The 20,575-nt window shown below is 54.2% G+C and overlaps 8 protein-coding genes across 8 annotated transcripts; 4 read left to right on the forward strand and 4 right to left on the reverse strand.

Moving 5' to 3' along the window:
- Positions 1-442: 442 nt before the first annotated feature.
- On the forward strand, positions 443-2,380 carry AB675_4623 (Mannosyl-oligosaccharide alpha-1,2-mannosidase 1B; the record flags this gene model as incomplete). The annotated part of the gene is made up of 1 exon (XM_018144776.1): positions 443-2,380. One exon carries the CDS (start codon positions 443-445, stop codon positions 2,378-2,380), a length of 1,938 nt encoding a protein of 645 aa, XP_017999025.1.
- Positions 2,381-2,913: 533 nt separating this feature from the next.
- Positions 2,914-5,328, reverse strand: AB675_4624 (uncharacterized protein; the record flags this gene model as incomplete). Its single annotated transcript, XM_018144777.1, has 1 exon — positions 2,914-5,328. One exon carries the CDS (start codon positions 5,326-5,328, stop codon positions 2,914-2,916), a length of 2,415 nt encoding a protein of 804 aa, XP_017999024.1.
- A 680-nt stretch (positions 5,329-6,008) lies between these two features.
- Positions 6,009-8,020, reverse strand: AB675_4625 (Alpha-1,2-mannosyltransferase MNN23; the record flags this gene model as incomplete). The annotated part of the gene is made up of 2 exons (XM_018144778.1): positions 6,009-6,860; positions 6,989-8,020. 2 exons carry the CDS (start codon positions 8,018-8,020, stop codon positions 6,009-6,011), a joined length of 1,884 nt encoding a protein of 627 aa, XP_017999140.1.
- Positions 8,021-9,241: 1,221 nt separating this feature from the next.
- On the forward strand, positions 9,242-10,235 carry AB675_4626 (uncharacterized protein; the record flags this gene model as incomplete). Its single annotated transcript, XM_018144779.1, has 4 exons — positions 9,242-9,320; positions 9,367-9,522; positions 9,584-9,945; positions 10,014-10,235. The coding sequence occupies 4 exons, from the start codon at positions 9,242-9,244 to the stop codon at positions 10,233-10,235; spliced, it is 819 nt and encodes a 272-aa protein (XP_017999098.1).
- Positions 10,236-10,597: 362 nt separating this feature from the next.
- Positions 10,598-11,905, forward strand: AB675_4627 (uncharacterized protein; the record flags this gene model as incomplete). Its single annotated transcript, XM_018144780.1, has 1 exon — positions 10,598-11,905. The coding sequence occupies one exon, from the start codon at positions 10,598-10,600 to the stop codon at positions 11,903-11,905; it is 1,308 nt and encodes a 435-aa protein (XP_017998917.1).
- A 240-nt stretch (positions 11,906-12,145) lies between these two features.
- Positions 12,146-14,315, reverse strand: AB675_4628 (External alternative NAD(P)H-ubiquinone oxido B1, mitochondrial; the record flags this gene model as incomplete). Its single annotated transcript, XM_018144781.1, has 2 exons — positions 12,146-12,162; positions 12,242-14,315. 2 exons carry the CDS (start codon positions 14,313-14,315, stop codon positions 12,146-12,148), a joined length of 2,091 nt encoding a protein of 696 aa, XP_017998991.1.
- A 697-nt stretch (positions 14,316-15,012) lies between these two features.
- On the forward strand, positions 15,013-15,643 carry AB675_4629 (uncharacterized protein; the record flags this gene model as incomplete). Its single annotated transcript, XM_018144782.1, has 2 exons — positions 15,013-15,208; positions 15,327-15,643. The coding sequence occupies 2 exons, from the start codon at positions 15,013-15,015 to the stop codon at positions 15,641-15,643; spliced, it is 513 nt and encodes a 170-aa protein (XP_017998955.1).
- A 487-nt stretch (positions 15,644-16,130) lies between these two features.
- Positions 16,131-19,040, reverse strand: AB675_4630 (mRNA decapping complex subunit 2; the record flags this gene model as incomplete). The annotated part of the gene is made up of 2 exons (XM_018144784.1): positions 16,131-18,964; positions 19,016-19,040. The coding sequence occupies 2 exons, from the start codon at positions 19,038-19,040 to the stop codon at positions 16,131-16,133; spliced, it is 2,859 nt and encodes a 952-aa protein (XP_017998930.1).
- Between the last annotated feature and the right edge of the window lie 1,535 nt (positions 19,041-20,575).

A 20,575-nucleotide genomic window follows, 5' to 3' on the forward strand; every position in this document is an offset into this window, starting at 1 on the left:
TTGTGCGGACCGCGTGCGAGTAGGAGCCTGATATCGAGCAATGCTGTAGAAAAGTGCGTGTTGCGACAATGGGAAGCATGCCGAAGCTGTAGAGGAACGCGGGTGACCGTTGAAGTATGACCCCACTACTTGTCGCGCGGTGATTGGCTGTTTGAAAACCTACCGGTGATCGACATCGTCTACCGGGATGAGCCAGGAGTCCATATGTCATGTCCTTTGCACACAGTTCCTTCGTCCACAGCAAAGCCTTACACAAGGCCTTACTGTAGTAGGTCCGAGAGCTCGTCTCTACGTGTGGAACTGTGAAAACCCATTGCGCTGAACCGCATTTTTTATGACCGCCTTCGCCCCGGCACGAGAAGTCCTGTAGCGTAGGACCAGGGCCTGTTGCCAAGTCGCTGTTGGCTGTGGACCTGATGCTGGAGTGCAGATATAGACCGAGATGCTGTGGAGGAGGCGAAGGTTCCCGGTGTTCTTCTGCCTGGGCTTTCTGAGCTACTTCGCGTTCTACAAGTTGTTCCAGCACAGTAACCGTGGAGACACTCAACCTGAGAGCGCCTGGCTAAAAGCACTGAAGGGCGACAAGGATGCCTTTCGGGTCAAGTTGCCAGGTGGACTCGCTGGCCTAGCTGCTGCTAAGGAGAAGGAGATCTATCCTGTACAGCAATTGACTGAGCTCCCAGATGCTTCCAAAGGTCAACAGATACCGCGTATACAGCATGACTTCAAGCAATCTGCGACTGCCGGACCTCAACATGAGCGGTTGGATGCCGTCAAGGAGGCCTTCAAGCACTCGTGGACGAATTATAAGCAATTCGCCTGGGCCAAGGACGAGCTCTTGCCAGTGACTGGCGGTCATCGAGCATCGTTTGGCAATTGGTCCGCCACGCTCATTGACAGCTTAGACACTTTGTGGCTCATGGGGATGAAAAGCGAATTTGCAGAAGCTCTCGAGGTCGTCAAAATCACAAATTTCGACACCCCTGATGCACTGCCTATCGATGTCTTCGAGGTAACAATTCGGTATCTAGGCGGCCTTCTGGCGGCCTTTGATGTATCAGATCAGCGGTATCCTGTATTACTCGAGAAGGCTGTCGAACTTGGCAATATGCTCATTGGGGCATTCGATACCCACAACCGCATGCCTGTGACTTCCTGGCACAAAAAATGGGGAGAGAGGGCATCGGCCTCAGCAAGCATAGCGGCACTTGGATCACTGTCACTCGAATTCACACGTCTCTCGCAGCTGACAGCAGACATGAGATTCTACGATGCTGTTCATCGTATTGCGGAATGTATGACAACACAGCAACAGCATACTCGTGCTCCTGGCCTGTTTCCCAACATAGTCAACATCGAAGAGTGCAACTTCAAGTCCGAGACCACCTTCTCACTGGGGGCCTTCGCAGATTCTGCATACGAGTACTTGCCCAAGATGCATCTGTTACTGAATGGCTCCGAGCCTGTGTACCAAGACATGTATCTAGCCACGCTCGGTCCTATCACGACCCACCTTCTCCAGCGACCTATGACAGCCCAGAAGCTCGACATACTCCTTCCCATCACATACAAAGCGACACTACCGAACCCAGTGAAGGACTCCCAAATGCAACACCTCTCCTGTTTCGCAGGCGGAATGCTTGCTCTGGGATCTCGCCTCTTCTCCCGCGAGCTTGACCTTTCCACAGCTAGCCGCCTCACGGATGGTTGCGTCTGGGCATATAACGTCATGCCCAGTGGCATCATGGCCGAGTCTTTCTATTTCGTACCTTGCCCTGACGCAGGATCGACCTCCGCATCAAAAGTCGAGCAACAGCAACAGGAACGGCCCGGCACGCCACCTCCCTGCGAATGGAATCAGACGCTGTACAATCAGACGCTATGGGCTGATCATCACCATCACTATCAGCCCTTCACTTCTGACTTCTTCATGCCCCTCGGACACCAGATGGCTGCATTCCTCAATGCCTCAATTACACTACCGCAGGGCATGACAGCGATCTCAAAGCCAGAGTATCGCCTCCGGCCTGAAGCAATTGAGTCCGTTTTCATACTTTATCGAATTACTGGTGAAGCATACCTACGTGAGGCAGCGTGGGATATGTTCCAAGCGATCGTCAAATCCACGATTACTACTTATGGATTCAGTAGCATTGCGAACACTATGCTCTCACCCGATGAGGCGAATGAGGAAGTCGAATTGGGAAAAGGCGGCCGAAAGCTGCCTCATACTGAACAGCATACGGACAGGCAAGAGACCTTTTGGACCGCTGAGACGCTGAAGTACTTTTTCCTCATCTTCTCCGATGAGGAGGTTGGCAGTCTGGACAGGTGGGTATACAACACAGAAGCACACTTGTTCAGACTTGGAAAGCTCTGAAGGGTTCTTTCTGGATGTCGGGCGCAATTGAAGGGCTCTGGTATCGCAAGCAGATGCTGTCTGGTGTTCCCACCCAGAGAACACCCCGAAATATCATGGTCGCAGGGACATCGCTCGACATGGACACGAGACACCTTACCAGCCGTCACAATCAGTTAGGCTGTTCGGACGATGCATTGAGCGTTTTCAGCACTTGTCTCCAGAACCCCAAGGTTCCAGGTCAGGGCGGGCTCTGATGGCTGGAACTGCTTCGCAGATCGAGCCAGGAATCGTGGGAGGAGCCTCTCATGAGCGTCAAGACGCAGAATCAATCTGTCATGAATTTGGTTGCCAGGGAGGTCGGTGGGCTGAAGTCATGGCATACTTGTTAGAGCTGAAGTGAACGCTCATCTCTTGGCTGAACAGCTTGTCAGTCTGTTCATGCGCAGAATACCCCTAATGGGGTGATACAGCGTTGGAGTCAGAATGTGCACAACCGGTACGACAGATCTCGACACGTCAACCACAGCAAGCTATAAGTCCATCTCCCGTCATCAGACAGTGAAGTAGAGTGGGCCCATCTTCCTCTCGATCAAGCCGCCGGTGCTGGCCGGTCGACCTTTTGTGCCATTTATTTGCTTGGTTGGTTCAACACGCAGGCCTGCCGCGAAGGCAGTGCGATGAAGTTTCTCATTACTCATTCGGTCAGCAACTACCGGAATAGCTGACAAGGCCTTCGATGGGCTGCCTGCCCTCCGAGATCGCCAGACAATCTCTTCCTCGTGACTGAGACGATCGCATGGCGGATGCATGATGCGCAGGCACCTGTCTCGGAACATTCGGGATGGATTACGAGAGTCGCGCAGGCGGGACCACAGATTTGTTCCGGAACTGTCCGAAGGCCTCCTTGTGGCACTCGCTGACGTTCGTAGAGCTTGTGGGTCTGGAGCTGGAACTGGTCTCTTCTCAAGTTGTGGGAAGAAGCCGGCGACGTTGCGAGGAGGAGCAGAAACTGGTCCGGCGGGCCTCCCTACTGGATCGGCGCCAGCGATTGAGGTTGAAGTCAGGTCTGTGGCTACGATGGAGGTATTGTCATGCTTCTGCGTACGATGAAGGACGTGACCAGAAAATCTATCGAGGAAGAGCGTTTCCTTGACAGCCACGAGATGGTGACTGCATTCGATGAGCGTTGACTGCGCATCCGTATCGCCCGTAGAATCGTGGACGTCGCAAAGTAGGCATTCCTCGTTAGTAGCCTGCACGCGCCTCAAGACTACCACTTTCATTGACTTGCAAGAAGCCAAATTATCATGAAGCAACGTCCACGCCCCATCCACACCGGACTCTCCGAAAAGCACATCTGTGACAAACCAGCATCGGGCTTCTTCTGGAACGTCTGAGGAGTGCTCAACTACGCTCTTGGTCCTAAATGCCGGCAGGATATCGTCTGGACGAGCGAGGATAGATGCGATGATTTGGCGTCGATGCATCTGCAAAGCCAGGTTTTCCTCGTATTTGATGAAGGCTTCAGCCATATCGGCAACAACATACGAGTCCCACCTGCCTTTCAAATGCCAAGCTCTGAGAATGGCGACTGCCTTGCGCCGCAGATTTGGATCGCGACAGCCCTCTGCAAGCTGGAAGCAGCCAAGGACGTGGTTTGTGAGAAAACCCAAGCACTTTCGGGTGGTGAATAGACCTCGGGCGGACATTTCCTCAGGCGTGGCTCGTAAGACACGCATTATCTGCTCTGCTAATACTGCAATGCGCGGCCATGCGCCTGAAACAATCTCGTCATCCATAGCCGTAGCTTTGCGGCAGTCTGGCGCCAGGGCGACCCAGAGATTCACTCTGGCAAGAAGATACTCGATCTCGAGATAAGCGGCGCCTAGGGAGTGATGTGCATGATTGCGTGGCCACGGGCAATTGCACTCCGACGCAGGTGATCTCAGGAACGCTTCAAAATTGCGATACCAATACTCAAGCAGGCGAAAATATGGCGAGGAGACGGCCTGGTCGGGCAGAGTGTCGATTGGTAAACACTCAGAAATCTTTTGTGCTGTACGGTGAAAATGATCCGAGGCATCGAGGAACGATTCGAAGGGATTATCCGGGCCGCCTTTGTAAGAACCGGCGTCGGAAGGAAGAGCATTCTCGTAGATCGTTGCTTGCAGACCACAGAGTTCCATAGCTATCGGAGCCAGTACATCCTCAACCATGATCGACCGCGCATACTCGGGTGATGCATGAGAATCCTCTACATTCGTTTCGTTTCCTGGCGAAGACACTCGTTGCGCTCTCCGGTACTCTCGAAGGATGTTGCGGGCGGCTCCCAGATGACGACTCGCTGAGCCACTACTCCCTTGGATATTCTCCAGAAATGCTAGAAGAATTGTGATCATCAAAACGTCACTTATTTTCATTGTGAAGAGGGTGCGAGATGTGACAGATAGTGCTCGATGGTAAAGCTCTGCCGCAGCTTCATTGGCCTCGATGACGCTCCGAGATTCTGCGGTCATGATCGCGGTTGCTGGATTATGATCTCGCTCTCTCCTCTTCGCAGAGACGCTAGCAAGCCTAGGTGATCTTGATGCAAGGCCAGCATAAGCTGCTTCTGTCTCCAGTGCTTCGTGAGTTGCTCCAATAGCGGCAAGAACAGCCCTGACGGCGCAGCCATCGTAGCTCTGTCGGAGTACCATGCGGTCCCAGAAGCTGAACTTCGCAAAGCTGTCCAGCTCGGGCAGCGTCTTGTCGCGGAAGAAGAAGAAGCTCCGTCTTTCGAGGGCGCTGTCGAATTGGCTATCATCAATGGCTGATAGGGTCTGGTAGCCGTCACATGTGATGCCGAGCCTGCGACAGCGATTGCAAAGTGGTTTGGTCTCATCGCACTTAACCCTTCTGATTTTGCAGGTCCTGCAGCCTGCTTTGGACTTGTGATGGAACTTTCGCTTTTCCGCTGTGCGGCCCATTTCGTCGTGTTGAAGCAACGTTCCGGACAACTCGTGCTAAGATGGATACCGGGTATGACAGACTCTCGATCTGCCCGTCTCCAGAGATGGTCAGGATGGGGCGAGCCACGTTCAAAGGACTGGATTCTGTTCCGTAAAATGGGACGCAGCTTGTCCTATTGATCCGCCACCAGCCACGACGGCGCTTTGATGGATACCTAAGTATTGCTTTCTGCGCTGGTATGTCTGGGCGCGTGCTCAGGCGGCCCATGGTAGGGGTAAATGCTGGGGGCCGAGGACTTTTTGCAGGCTGACCAACCATGGGATTGTGCAGGATTAATATTCATCTCGGACCGACAAGCGGCGCGGCGTACGCTGGGGCCTACCTGTGATTGCGACATGAGACGACTGAGCAACGTGCAACTCCGTCAGCGACCTCCACCTAAGGCTTTCTTGCGATTACGCTGTACCTAGGTAGCAGCCCTACAAGGTGTAGGATTACCAGCTGTCTCTCCAAGCGTCACTGCTTCTCGCCGGCTCGGGCGGGCTCTGGAGACTACAAAAAGCTTGGCATATCGAACAGACAGACATCAGAGGGTTGACAATGCCGACTGGGGTAACTACCTATCACAGCTCAGATGGCCAAAGGCATCGTACGCGTTACAACGAGCCTGTCATCGATCTGACATGCTACGGTGTAGCTAACCCAAACCACGTATATCGCCGTCCTCAAGAGCCCAATAGCCGCCAGTGCCCTCCCATAACTGCTCAATCCCCGCCGCGTCGGCCCCAAGCTCGGCGATCGGCCTCGCCTCCACGTTCTTGAAATCGTGGCAGACCATCCATCGCTCCAGGTCATCATCGTGTAATTCCAGAAGAGCTTGACCTGCCTCACCGATGGGGTTGCCGTCACGATTGGGATCCTCTGCGGCATCGACGAGCTCGACCGGTCTCACATCCTTTGTGAGCTTGTAATTAAATCCAGCACTCCAGCGTGCGGGACTGACCCCAGGCTCTACATGAGACCAGGACTCTAACAACTCAACTGGCAACCTTTTGAAATGAGTATATACACCGCCTTTCTTTCTCAACCTCGCCAGCAAGGGTGCTCCGGCTGTCTTGATGCTGTTGGCATGCACGAAAGCAATCCCACTGCCTGGATCATTCTTGCTGTGGTCAGGAAAGGCCTGGCCGAACGAGTGCCCGCAGAATGTCATCTTGGTGCCCACCCCGTCGTCGGCCTCTTGTTCAGCCACGAATCCGAGATAGGTGAGCCACTTCACAGGCGTTCCGAAGTTGGTCTTTAACGCTAACCAGGCGAACTGGAACATATCTTTATCGCCCAGTAGTTTACCCTCCCAATACGGGCGAGATATCAGCCACGCAGCGAGCTGCAGATGGTAGAATCGCCGTCGCTTGTCCACCATAAGCTGTCCAGACTCCAGTGCGTACTGGTCGCGTCTGCATGGTGAGTTGAACACTGCCCATGCTGGGTGTTGTCTCCGGAGGCGGGAGTAGTCTGGCCAAAAGACGCTGCCATATTTCTTGTAAGTCTACAGATCGTCAGTGAGAGGCTCCCCAAAGGATGCAGATTGCAGCAAGTCGCCACGGTTCCAACACAGCGACCTTCCTGCTCCTTCGGCGGAAGGCACACAGCCACTGGGACAGCAAATTCACTCACCTCTGATTCGAACAGGCTGGCGGGATCCGACGTCGGGACGATGTCAGAGTCTAACAAGAGGATCTCCGAGAAGCGGGTATTAACCATTGCCGCAAGCTTGAACTGATAGTTGGGCAACAATTGCTCTGCTGTCTGCCACAGTTGGAACCCGTCCGAGAGATCGTTGAAAGAAATGTTGGGATACAAGTCCCTGAGCTGCTGACGCGTTTCTGCTGATGTTTCACCGCCGAAGTAATTCACTTCAACAGGTAGCTGGCTTCCATGTTTCAAGAGAGCCCTCAAAAGGACTTTGATGCGGTTCGGCTCCTTTCCCCGTCCGCCAACGATGACAATTCCTCTGCCGCCATCGAACCGGTCTTTGACGGCGTCCCACGCCAACAAGCCGTGCTTGACAAAATCCTGCCAAGCTCTTCGCTCAGTCTCGATGATCGAATCGGGGACCGACTGGAGGACCCAATCCGCTTCATCCTCCCACAGGAATGTCTCGAGTTCCTCTGCATTGTAATGGCACGTGCCGTATGCTGTCTCCACACTCAGGTTTGGAATGCTATCGATGTTTGCCAGGTATGGCAGATAGTCGTCGTTGCTGTCCAGCTGAAGGTCGCTGGCTGAGCCCACTGGCTTAGTTGAGACCTTGGTCAGATCGAGAACTTTCTCCTGCAGATGGGCCGGCAGGTGATGAGACACTGTCCCTTCGCGATACTCAGAGAATGTGCTTTGGCCCAGGGAATGGTCCTCTAGTTCTTTCGATGAGCTGTCTGCACTACTGGCTTGAAAGCCTTCAACATGTTCGTCCGCCAGCGGTATCTTAGGCGCCGGATCCTCTGGAAAGTCTCCTTGAGCGAATGGATCAAGCTGAGATTGCAGGTTTTCCGGGATTCGCGACAAGTAGCTCTGACCGATCTGCTCCTCGCGTGATGCTTGTACCGTATTCCGCTCGTTATCCGCGTGCCAGAACCATCCCAGGAAGAAAATCACGACAAGAGCGCCACTCAACCATTTCCGCGCAGGCCGACCACCGAAGCCCGCCATGGCAGAGTCTGCTGTGGTGACAGCATGGATCATCTGGACATGTCAAGTTGTTGTCAAGCATCAATAGCCAGGGCTTCCCATGCACATTGCACATGCGACTCGCCGACTCATCACAGACGTGGGGGCTGGGGAAGCGGCCTCCGCAAGATATACCGAGGCGGCAACATTTCGCTTGCTGTCTTTCGTAGTAGCTGAGTGGTCCATAGTCCTCGCTGAAATGACTAGCAGTGAAACATTGTAGCGATCGATACGGGCGCCAGGTCCAAGTGCCAGAAGGGCAAGCGCGACCATTGAGGGCGGGAGCTTGGCATACCGGAGAGGTCAAAGCGGAGAACGTCCCATCGATCATTTACCTGCACCGTCCACACCAGGCAGGACATGAAAGCAAAGCCACACACCGCAGGTGGTCGTTTGCCTCGCCGAACTAGTCGTCACCATCGCCCAAATCCATGTTCACACACCATATGTACTTGGGTGTCCCTGGCGGTGCAGATGACTTTGCTCCATGAGGGACTTCGGCTCTTAGCCAGATGAGAGCCGAGCTGCGTTCCGAAAACCAACATCTTAGAGCAGATATGTCGCATCTACGACTCGTTGGAGCGAATGTGATGACTACTTACTTGATCAGGTTTTGGACAGTAAGTAGGTGCCACTACGAGAGAGCTTCCTGCTTTCTGCCTGCCCCTGCTGCGGTGAGAGCTGGGGCGAACCTCGCGGCCATGACTTATCTCGAATGCCCCATCACTCCTTATAGCTGAGTATCACAACAGTGTGCTCCGTAAATCACCATCAGCAATCCCGCAACGGTCACAGCTTCAGCTGAAAGCGAGCAAGTGACGAACACGGCCTGCATGATCTAGACTCGGCTTCGACTGGTAGGCTTGGCATTCCAGGATTTCTACTGGCCGGACAATCCTGTTCATCCTGGTTATCAGTCAGCCACAAAAGACGAAAATGCTTCAGAAGCATCAGTGCACCGCTTCAGCATACTTCTCTGAGGCCCGCCTCGACTCTTTATCAGCAACTCAGCCATGGAACACTTTTCCAGGCCTATAGCGAGCAGGAGCTTCTGCTCTGCTTTTTCATAGCAGCACAGGCTAGTCTGCAGTATACGAGGATATGATGGTCTCCCGTCACAAGACGATTCAGGCTTGAGAGGTGGGTTTTTCTCAAGCTGGAAGTCTGTCCATCGCTTTTGTTACCAGTTGCCATGGTGTGAAAATGGCTTCCTTCTTTCACTTTGGCCGCAGCACGGACAGCGATGAGAAAGACTACTTTATTTTTATCGGCAGCAGAACGCGTGAGAGCACTTTAGTATTGTACAAGTACCAGCTAACCTACCACAGACTTTCTGCTATCTCGCAGCTTGACGGATCGCCTTCCGGATGGTGTCTTCAGCGCCATCGGTGCCGACAGGACGTATTGGTTTGCATTCGACCAGCAGCACGAGTGGTTCTCCTTCTTCAACGGCGCCGGCGGTCGGCTGGGCAACACCAAGACAGGTAGGCGCGGGTCACACGAGGGCATGCTATCGCTCGATACTAACATATCCTTGCGGCACAGACTGGTCATACCACCTCGAGCCTGCTCTGCGCGACTTCCTCAACGACAATCGCGGAGATAGTCCTCGGGCGGTCTTCGGTCCTGATGGCACCTGTCTATTGTGGACTCTCAAACAGCCCGAAAGGCTAGGCGCGAGCCGTACAGCCGGCCGATGGTTCGATCAGGGGCAGAAGGCTGAGATGGGCCGTATGCTCAAGAATGAGTGGACTGGTCAGTCCACAGTGCCGATTCAATTTGCCGCACTTGGCGTGAGAGGGACGTACTACATCCAGTTTGACGACGGTTCGCCATCGAGATATGACTTCAGGAAGTACTACCAGAGTCTGGTTGAGTATGTGAACCGTAGGAGACCTCATATCATGGTAAGTTACCTTCCGAGTGTGGCCACAAACGCTGTATTTTGGCTCTGAGCAGACTAATGGTCAAGTAGTTCCTAGCACTACACCCGCAGGATCCAAATCAGTACTTCCTGATCGAGAAGAATGGCAACATTCGCGCCCGGGTTTCGCCTAGGATATACGCAGAGTTGCGACCCGCTTTGGACAAAGAGAGACAGTACAACAAGATCGATGTTGACATTTCTACTGTCATGCCGAGAAGGCTCGTAAGCTATCGAGTGGCGGAAATGAGGCACACCTACTCGTACCCTTGAAAAATTAACTCTGGATGGAGTTGTGGTTTACTTCCATTCAAATTGTCTTCCGGCATAACACAAAGCAATGATGATCCATCAAATTGAGCTCTTTCCTTCACAGCTTCATCACAGAAGGCGACCACGCTCTCCTGCGACTGCCACTTCTTGCTAGGTAGCGAGGATGGGTGCCCCAAGCTAGTGACTCTGCCTTTGTATGTATAAATCATGCCCTGATGATCATCGAGACTGCCATGATCTTTTGCATCTATATTGCCTCGTTCGTGCCAAGGCACAAGGCAAAAAGGCAACCCAGACTCATGCTCCCTTTCATCTCTCTTTGGTAACCACTTCCCAAACCCTCGGCTGCGCAATAAAGTAAGATGGCCGTCGACGCCTTACCTCCGATCGCGAGTCTTAAAATTCCTACCATCAGCAAGTCTTCGATCGACAAAGCCCTATTTTCGAAGGCCGAATCGCTGATCACAGACTACAACGCTGCCCCAGACATCCTCAAGTCACCAGCAACGACCCGCGCTCTCCTCCTCGAGATCATCAAGCCGCTCTTCAGTACCACTCAGCATCCGTCTCTCGCCCCTTCCGGCCGCAAAGCAGCATTTGCTCCACCGCCCTTGCTCCCTCATGCATCCTCGCCACTAGTCTTTGGCGACGAGAACCAGCCTCCCTGGAAACGCAACTTCTCGACGCTGACTGCACCATTACTACGTGCTATCATCAGCAGCTATGCCTACATCTCCAGCGACAACCAGCGAGCCGTGCTCGAAGACCAGATCTTCCTCCTGACACCCGCCCTACTCAACCTACTCGACGATGGAACACCTAACATCAAGACCACCGGCTTCGACCTTCTACACGACCTCAGCAAGCTACTTTCGGAAGCGAAATCACCAATCCTACACAAAAGCGGCCTCACAGAAGTCTTCATCAACGCCCTCGAGAGCGACTTCATGCTGCTCCCCACCCTTACACCAGAGGCCGAATCCCTCAACATTCTAGGCAGTCTGTACCCAGCCCTCCTCGCCCTAATCGCCGCAGGGTTCCCAGATCTGCCATCCGCCCCATCACTGCGATATCCCAGCGACCCCGTCCACGCCAGAGCTGAAGCGGCCCGTCAGAAACTCCTCACGTCTGTCGTCCTGAACAAAGGCATCCTCCCCAGCCTAGCCCACCTCAGCGCTGGCGTAGCCACAAGCCACCCACCCATCGTGGCGCTGCTCCTCGAGCAGCTACGCATCACGATAGAGAGAATGGGCATCTACTCTACGTCACACCTGCAGACCATCCTGCCCTTGCTTCGTGGGATCGTTGCCGAACCGTTCAGCATGGCCGCGCCACGGATGGTGTGCGCTGCGATCGATTGTCTGGACGCACTGATAACCACCTGTCCCCAACGAATACGAGAGCATTGGTGGCCGGAAATACTGCGCGCACTCATCGGCGGCTGGCTCGCGGTGCCAGACGAGGTAGAGTGTAACTCGCTAGGCGCCGCAACAGGAACTTCTGCCGCTGGTCCTGCAATGAACGATATCAAGAAGAACGTAGAGAACGTCACACAGACACTGCGGAATGCAATGGTCCAGACGTCAGCTGGAAAAGCGTCTTGGAGCGAAGCATGCGCAGCGCTGATCGAGGAGGAGCCACTGCTGGCCCCCTTATTATTGAGACCATAGGTCGAACAAGATAACAAGCAGTTCACAACAGCTATCGGAATTCAACTACGGTCTCTGGCTTGAGGTCGCCCAATCTAGTGCTGGACCCCGGCGCTGCGTGCAGTCGCCTGGTCTTGTACTCTCACCTGTTATATGGTAGACCTAAAATTTGGCTTCACACTGAGAAAACTCTGGTAATCCTTCAGGGACATTGTCGCACTCCTACGCTCTCGGCCTGTCTTCCCTGCAAGGCCAAGTAATTCAGAAGGACATAAGATCTGTCGGATTCGAGTCAGCACATCAATCCCCAACACAAGCAAGATGGCCAAAGACCGAAAAGGAAGAATAAAAACTCACCTCTCCCAAACAGCGCCCGCTTGCTCCAATCCAACGCCATCAAGAACCTCGTCCGCAAACTCACACTCTGCGCGAAATATATGCTCCTCCACAAATACACCGCCATCAGCCCACCGCTGAAATTCAACCCGCCAAAATCAAAGATTGCTGCGTTCCCCACATACGCCAAGCTGCCCATGTGGTGGTATTGAAACGCTTTGTACGTTGCCTCGTCCAGATCCCCGAAATCAACCTCGTTCGCCCGGAACCCTGGCACCGCGGCGGCAATCTTGTTGAACTTCCGTCCCAAGTACAGTCCCTGCTGATTGGCACGCTGGGCCGTGGCTGGTAAAGAGGTGAGTTTGCTGTCGATTTGCGTCAGCAATTCGTGAAGCTCGCCGAAATCGAGCGTGCCGGACTGGTCCTTGTCGTACTGGCTGAAGAGCTTATCGAGGCGTTTCAGGTGACCTGCGGCCTGGGGAAAGCGCTTCTTCACGGACGAAGCAATCCCGCGCCAGTCCTGGAAGGTCATGTGGATTTCCTTAGGGTCTTTGCCTTTCTCCCAAGCGATGCCGCGGAGGAAGGTGGTGATGTGGTCTGCGACATTGTTCTGCACAGTCGAGCAGTCACCGATCGCGTAGACGTCGCCTAGCGGCGCGCCAATAACGCGCAGATGGCTGTCGGTCTCGAGGGCGTGCTTGTTGTTCTGGAATTCTGGGCCGAGGGTCTTCGCGATGGTCTTGCAGAGCTCGGTCTGCGCGACGCCAGTGCTCCATAGACAGAAGCCCATAGGGAGTTCGCGCGTGACGGGCTTTTTGGTCTCGGGGTCGAGTTGGCTGAAGATGATACGATCAGGCGTGACTTCTTTGACTCGGGCGTTGGTCAGGACTTCGACATTGTCGTGCTCGAATTTCTTCTCGGCGTAGACGGATAAGGCTTCGTCATAGGTGTTGAGGATGTGACCGCGGGATTGAATGACGTGGACAGAGACCTCGTTGCGGAGAATCTTCGGGAAGGAGTTGAGCAGATCCTCGTTGAGCATATCGTATAGTTCGGCCGCGAATTCGACGCCGGTGGGTCCGCCACCGCTGATTACGAAGGAAAGCAGACGACGGCGGTCCTCGTCGTTTGTGGTGGGGAGGCATGCCTGCTCGAGGTTGCGCAGGACTTTGGCACGGATCATGCGGGCGTCCTCAACGGTCTTTAGGAAGTTGCAGTTCTCGAGACCCTTGACGCCGTGAGCGTTGGTGGTAGAACCAACACCGACAATGAGTTTGTCATATGGCAGGTAGAAGTTCTGGTCGTTGCCATTGTGATCTATGGACTGGATCTCGACGAGCTTGTGGCTGAAGTCGACGTCAATAGCCTTGGCTCGCAGGAAATGTCCGCGTAGCTTTTTGACGATCCTGCGTATCGGTTCGACCAGTGATCGTAGTTCGAGCGTACCCACCGTAGCGGAGGGCAGCATAGGCGTGAACAAGAAGTAGTTCTCCGGGCTCACCACAGTGACATGGTAATCGCCGGGCCGCAGCTCCTTCAACATGGCCACACTGCCCCATCCCGTACCCAATATCACGAGTTTGGGCTTGTCCTTCTGCTCGCGCAGCTCTGGGCTGTCCTCATCGTCGATGTGTACCTCCGCTATAGGCAGGTTCTTGGGTCCTCCTCTTCTCGGCGATAATGCTGCTTCGGAGACAATAGTATCTTCCTGGCTGACCTCCTCACGGTAGGTCGAGGCATCGTAGAGGAAGAAGGCTACGACGAGTGTTCCGGAGACAACAATGAAGATGCCGGTCCAGGCGAACAGGCGGTAGAGGAAACGAACGGCGGGGCCGCGATGTGTGGGTAACGGCTTGGTCGATATGGGCCGCAGTGTGGTCTTGAAGGGCAGTCTCGCTGCTATCGGGGCTGTTCGCAGAGGAAGTGAACGTGGGGAGCTGTGAAGCGCTCGGCGTGCTTGGAGCTGGAACAGGAGGGGCGACGTCGGCGCTGATCTAGTTGCCGCAGACCGGAAAGCATTCGTCGAGGCTCGCAAAGGCACGATATGTGCCCTCATACGCAGCCCATGCTGGGCAAGGCGTGGCAGAGCTTCCATGCGGGAGAGGGTCGAGGTTCGGGAGTGGTCCAGTCCTCACCGCGGGTTGCGACGACACACACTGAACATGATCTGCGAGTACAATGACTTATCAAAAGCAGGGCGCTACACGCAGAATTGAAAGAGCGTTGATTTATCTACCTTTGCTGGCTGGCGGTGAGTGACGGCAAGATTGGGTTCGTTGCGGGATAAGAAAAGATAATGAGTGATGCTCGAGCTAGCAACAAAAGGACGTCATGGCATCCGCCATGAGCCAGTCTTGCATCTGGGACCATGCCGCTTTTTCCTGCTCCCGCTTTCTGTCCACCACTTCCCAGGCATGAAAATTGCAGCCAATGATGCCTACAACTGACAATTTACTACAGTACACGACAGCTATACGCCCTTTGCCTCCAAGACTGCTAAGGAGTCGGGTGTCCCGTGCCGTCGAAACTTGAGCTTGTATTTCCAGCTTCGTGGTTGCTTGTTTTGGCATGTGCTGATATAAGCCTGCCAACATGTGTACCTGACTCAGCACAAAACACGGAATAGCTACTGTCCGTACCTACACTTCTGCACGTCTGATGGAGGCCACCGGGAATGGATTCTATCCTACAAAGTGTACAACCTGAAGATCGTTAGCCAGGCACAAGACAACTTGGAGGAAAGCAAGACTACTGGCAAGAATTTGTTAAGAGATTTGTTATTGATGACAATTATGGATGATGTGCCGGGTCGCGCGTTCTGGTGCATTGGTGTAGCAGGCTTCGAGTCTGCCAGACTACTTGTTCTTGCGGCACTTGTAATTGTTGCCAATGGACAGCTCGCAGAAGAATTCGTCACTGTCGTCGCGCTTCACATGACCGATATCGACTCCGGTCACCATCGCCATGATCGGGCCTCCTTTCGCGCAGGTGAGCGTAGCTTTCGGTCCACAGTCTCTGCTACACCACTGCGGTGCCGTACACCATTCCGACCATGGTGTAACTGGAGTCCAGGTGACCCCGCATGAGAAGTGCTAGTCGTCTGTAGGTTGGCCTTTTGGCTTTCAGGTCGTCGAAGCCTCGGTGGTCGTCGAAGCCTCGGTGGTCGTCGAAGACTCGGGCATCAAAGGCTCGGTCGTTGAAGATTCGGACGTCGAAGACTGGGTCGTTGAAGATTCGGACGTTGAAGACTGGGTCGTTGAAGACTCGGACGTTGAAGACTGGGTCGTTGAAGATTCGGGCGTTAACTCAGGGCACCAAATGTCCTTGAAATACTCGGCGAGACTGGAGCATTGGACAGCGCCTGTGTGGAAAGCGATGAACCCATGGCGACTGATTGTGTTGAAGCAGGGGACTTGGTGGTGATGGTGATGCTGGGGACAGGTGGACACCTTTCGCAATGAAGTTCTTATCGACGAAGGGTCTGTCAGGCGGGCGACGGAGAACGAACGGCGGTTATATATGTACCATCAATTCCTGAAAGGACAAATGTTTTCTATGAACTCAAGTCGTCAGCTAGAGTAGCTCCGCTAGACGCCTTGGAGGTGTAGTTCAGCTTACCGTGTGTACAAGAACCTTGCTACAGAGTTGGAACGCTTGCCTTGAAGCTGGCGATGATGACTTGTCGCTGGCCTTGCACAATTGTAGTCAGCGCACCAAAACAGGGGCAGCACCGTAAAGCATTTGTGAAGGCCAGATAGATAGATTCATCGCTAGTATGTGGCTACCAGGTGGAACTATCTCGAGCCGCTCCAAGCTACTAGCAACTCTCCGACATTTGCAATTTGCAAATGCTGGTTCAGTATACTCGAGCCCATAGCCGGGAATGGACGACTTGCCTCAGATTCAGGAATCAAGGACCACTACCACTAGCCATCCTCCCCAAGTAGTTCAGCAGGAAGCTCTTGTTCTCCGGCGCCGTCGTCCTCTTCTGCTGCTGTTGGTATCCTTGCTGGCCAGATGCCGCCATCGCAATCCCAGAGCCTGAGGCTGCGCCTTCCACAGAAATCATCGAACTCATCCGACTACGCGTCGAGATCGGATCGACCGCTGATATGGGCACATCCTCCTTCGGGCTCAGCACTTGACTCGTCGAAAGTGGCGACACAACACGAGAAGATTGTGCTGACGGCCCCCTTGGCGGTAGGATGCTGCTAGAAGCACTGCCGCCGCCAAAGAGCTGTAGGAGTGCTTTCTTGTGCTGTTCCGTTTCTACAGGCTGCGGAGGCAAGCTTGGAACAGACATTGCGGTTTCCTTTTCTTCCTCGACCGCTAGGTCCTTGCGTGGTGTGTCGAATAACGCCTTTTCCACGGGCACGGGCGTGACATTTTCGTCTTCTTTCGGCCGCCGCAGGATAGTCGGCTGGAATGGGGCCTTTACAGGCTCCTTTTCCTTCTCCTTCTTGCTCGTCTTAGGAGTCCTGCGGGGCGATGCCATCCTCACATTTGCACCCTGCTGTGATTGTGTCTGCGTCTTGCTACCCTTAGGAGTCTTTGGTCGTGCCAGGATCTTAACTGGTTGCTGCGCCTGCTCCTTCGGATCGAACAACTTGCGGTGGCTTGTGAGTGGACTTCGGCCCAGCTCGTTGCTTCCCACTTCTCGCTGCTTGTTACGCGACACGGCGTCGAAGTCGGGCTGGTCTAAAGGTCCACCAACTATGGCAGAGGTTTCGCCTTCTTTGAGTGTAGGGATTGATGTCTTGGTGGCTGGCTCGCGAACTCGCTGTCCAGGTGACACAAAAGGCTTGTGCTCGACTGGACCGGTAGAGAGCTCAACTGGCTGGTCTATCTTACGTTGAATGGGAACGGCTGCTTTCGGTTGATGTCCATTGATGCCATTCGGTGCAGCCATCTGCGCATATGTCATAGGTGCTGCTTTCGTCGGAAGGGATGGATCCACGGTCTTCGACCCAGGCAAAAGCTGTGAGAGCAGGTCGGTCGAGGCTGGCTTTGGAGGCGATCGCGCAGTCTGAGCTGCTGCCGAAGGGCTCATTGACGGTCTCCGGAAGGCAGCAAGCAACGAATCGCGGTGAGTGTCTGGCTTAGCATCGGGTCCGGTCACCACCTGCTGAGGCGGCGCATCAAAATTTGGACTCCTGAAAGCATTGAGCAGCGACTGCTGTTGAGGATTTGATCCTGGCATTGTTGGCAAAGGCGGCGAAGCAGCGCCTATGGGGCTTTTGAAAGCATTCAACAGGGCTTGTTGGTGAGAGCTTGATCCAGGCATGGTCGGTAGGGGTGGTGAAATGATCGGAGTTGACAGACTGGGGCTCCTGAAGGCGCCAAGTAGTGACTGTCGGTGGTTGTCAAGTAGAGGCTTGGAATCTGTCAGAAGGCTTGCTTCCCGGGAAGGTGCAAAATCCGCTCGAGGCAATGCACTGCTTTGTGGGTGAGCATGGCCTTGATTGGGAAATGCGGTCTGTGGTCTCGGTGCGGGCTGCCTCGAGATGGCGGAGAAGCTTGGATTCGAGAAAGGGTCGGGCTTTCTGAATGCTGTCTGAGCATCTGAAGAGTCGGGGGGCGCTCCGAACGACACCTGTGGCTGCATCTGGAGGTGAGGTGGTGGTGACATTGGCAGTCCAGTGTTCTGCTGCCCACCCCTAGGAATTTGAGTGGCAGATGACGCCGGGAAGGCCTGTCTCTCAAGCGGTGTCTGAGGCGATGCCCGCATCTCAGCAGGCGGCCCATTCCGCAGAAGCGACAGCAGCGCATTAGACTTCCCAACATCAACCTGAGGCATATGTGCTGCTACCGGCTCTGACTGATCAATGTACGAACCGCCGAACGCTGTCGACGACCCTGGCTGCTGCAGGCCTGAATCGACTTCAGCCAGATCGGTGCCAGTGAGCGGTCGCTGCGACTGCGGTCTGCCGGGCGAAGCTTCCAACTCGGACTCGCTAGCGACCATCGGGGCTACGGCCAGATTCGAGCTGTGCCGATTCTTCATTTTCTTCTGCTGCGAAATCCACTTCTTTAGCGGACCTAGGAATGGCGCCACCATGTAGTACCTGATTGCAGTCTGCTGCGCGTCATGTTCGCCATTTGCTGCTTCATCCGCACGGCCTTTTCCCTTCTTCCCGTAAGTCGGCAGATCTTCCAGCTTGAACCACTCGACCCTGCTGATCTCTTTCCGCGTCTGTGGAACGAACACTGTGTCCTTGGACACGCCTCGAAAGACGAAGAACATGAGATGTTGGCCCTTCATCGTCTGCGAGACTGAATGCACGTTCCGGTCCTCAGGCACAAGACCTGCCTCGTTCAAATCAAAGCCGGTCTCCTCCCAAGCCTCTCTGATCGCACAGTCCAGATCACTCTCTTGCAAGTTAATCTTTCCTCGAGGGAAACTCCAGCTCGCACCCTTCTTGTATCCCTTGACAAGCACAATCTCATCCATCCGATCGTTGAGCATTATCACACCCCGGACAGGGATGCGCTGCTTGTAGGTCATCCATTCCACGAACGCGTCTTCGTAATGCTTGCGGTTCCATTGCGCGAATAGTGGGCAATGCTCGAACAAGAGCAGGCTGAAGGATCGGTCGCTGAACGAGGGTAGGCTCGAGTTACGTGGGCGGGCGAAGTCCTCGTAGAACCAGTGAGCTTCCTCGATGAGGAAGCATATTCTTTCGACGGTGCTGAGCTCTTCGATGGGCACGTTGAGTATGAATCTGACGCAAAGGTCATCGAGCCCTAGAATGTCCTGTTAGCGCGTTTGATGGCGTAGTCTCTGCCAATCCTCACAATCCTCCAGCGTCACTGGCAACATGTCGTGATTTGCTGGATCGAGACAGCTTGTGCATATTCGAGACACACGGGGAGGACGCCGTGTGCTGTGACAGAACGGAACACAAGTGTCCAGGTAACCGTCAAAGTGAGGTCGATGTCAGGTAGGTTCGAGAGTTTATGTTTGCTGTATGCAACGATGGTGGTTGATCTGAGCAATAGATCTGCAATGCAGAGTCCTCCCTGTAAGCAAAATTCGAGATATCAATGACACGTCGGAACGAGGGTATGGTCGACTAGTGAAGTGTGGTTGTGCAAGCTGCTCAACGGGACACTGCTCACGTTGTTTGTCACTCAGCCACAACTCTCCTCCAACTCACCTCGCCACACCTTCTCGATTCGTGCTTGCCCGAAAGCGGCCTAGTTCATGTTTCCTGATCCAATTCTGCCAAGACCTCGAAAGTGCGGCTCCATCCAAAATCGCAGCGAACCTCACCTCGACCGTCGCAACCTCATCGACGACGACACAGCACTCTCCCTCGCCCTCCTCGCGGTACAGATCTGTTCGTACGACCTCCTATCCACCAGCGTTCAAGCTGATCCACTGACAAAGCCCGACCACAGAATCTCACACCTCCACAAACCCGCAAACATGTCGCACGATTCCGTCTGGTACTCGCGTCCACGCACCTTCGGCAAGGGCGCTCGCGGCTGCCGTGTCTGCACACACAAGGCTGGCCTGATTCGCAAGTATGGCCTCAACATCTGCCGTCAGTGCTTCCGGGAGAAGAGCCAGGATATTGGATTCATCAAGGTAAGTTTTTCGACTTATCGTTCGCAATTCTTGGGAGAAGAGGGGGCATCGGGGGACAGAGAAATTTGGGAGGGGACGTGAAATTGCAGAAAGAGATGCAAAGAGAGTGCACAAGATGGAAGAGCAACCAGCCCTACACGCTTTTGAGAGGGATGCGTGATCTTGGATACAGAGGCTAACAATTTTGACTTGCAGCACCGGTAAATCAATGTCTTTTTGTAGGGCGAACGGAACGGAGGCAGTGAGAGGCACGGTGACGCGAAGGAGCTGCTGTCTTACCAAGGCGAGGAGAGCATCGGAGGCAGACCTGTCACCTGATGGATCGTGTATGGGCACTGGTGACTGTGGAGGCAAGGTCCCGGCTGGACAGCACGACGGCACGACGGAGTCTGAGCATCGGAAGACTGCCTTCCTAGGCGGCATGGAACAACGATTTGCATCACATTGCACGTACTTACCGGCCAAGAGCTTCTGCTGAATTGATTTTCGACAAGGAAGGACAAGATTTCATGCAAGCAGACTCAAAAATCAAACAATATCCAACGAACCCATTGAGAAATTGTGACGAGGACGCGAGTGTGTGATGCTCTGCCGACAAAAGGACCGGCATTGTAGACACCCCTGATCCTGCCAACGTGATTGTGTTGCGGCTCGATATCTATCTGGGAACCTCGAAATGCGATGTCGTAACGGCTTCTCCGAAAGCCATGCCATGCCATGCTATTGCTATGCTCATTCCTGACAATGCAGTCCCTACGGTCGAA

The sequence above is a fragment of the Cyphellophora attinorum genome, assembly GCF_001299255.1.
Source record: "Cyphellophora attinorum strain CBS 131958 chromosome Unknown Contig16, whole genome shotgun sequence".
NCBI classification, from domain to species: domain Eukaryota; kingdom Fungi; phylum Ascomycota; class Eurotiomycetes; order Chaetothyriales; family Cyphellophoraceae; genus Cyphellophora; species Cyphellophora attinorum.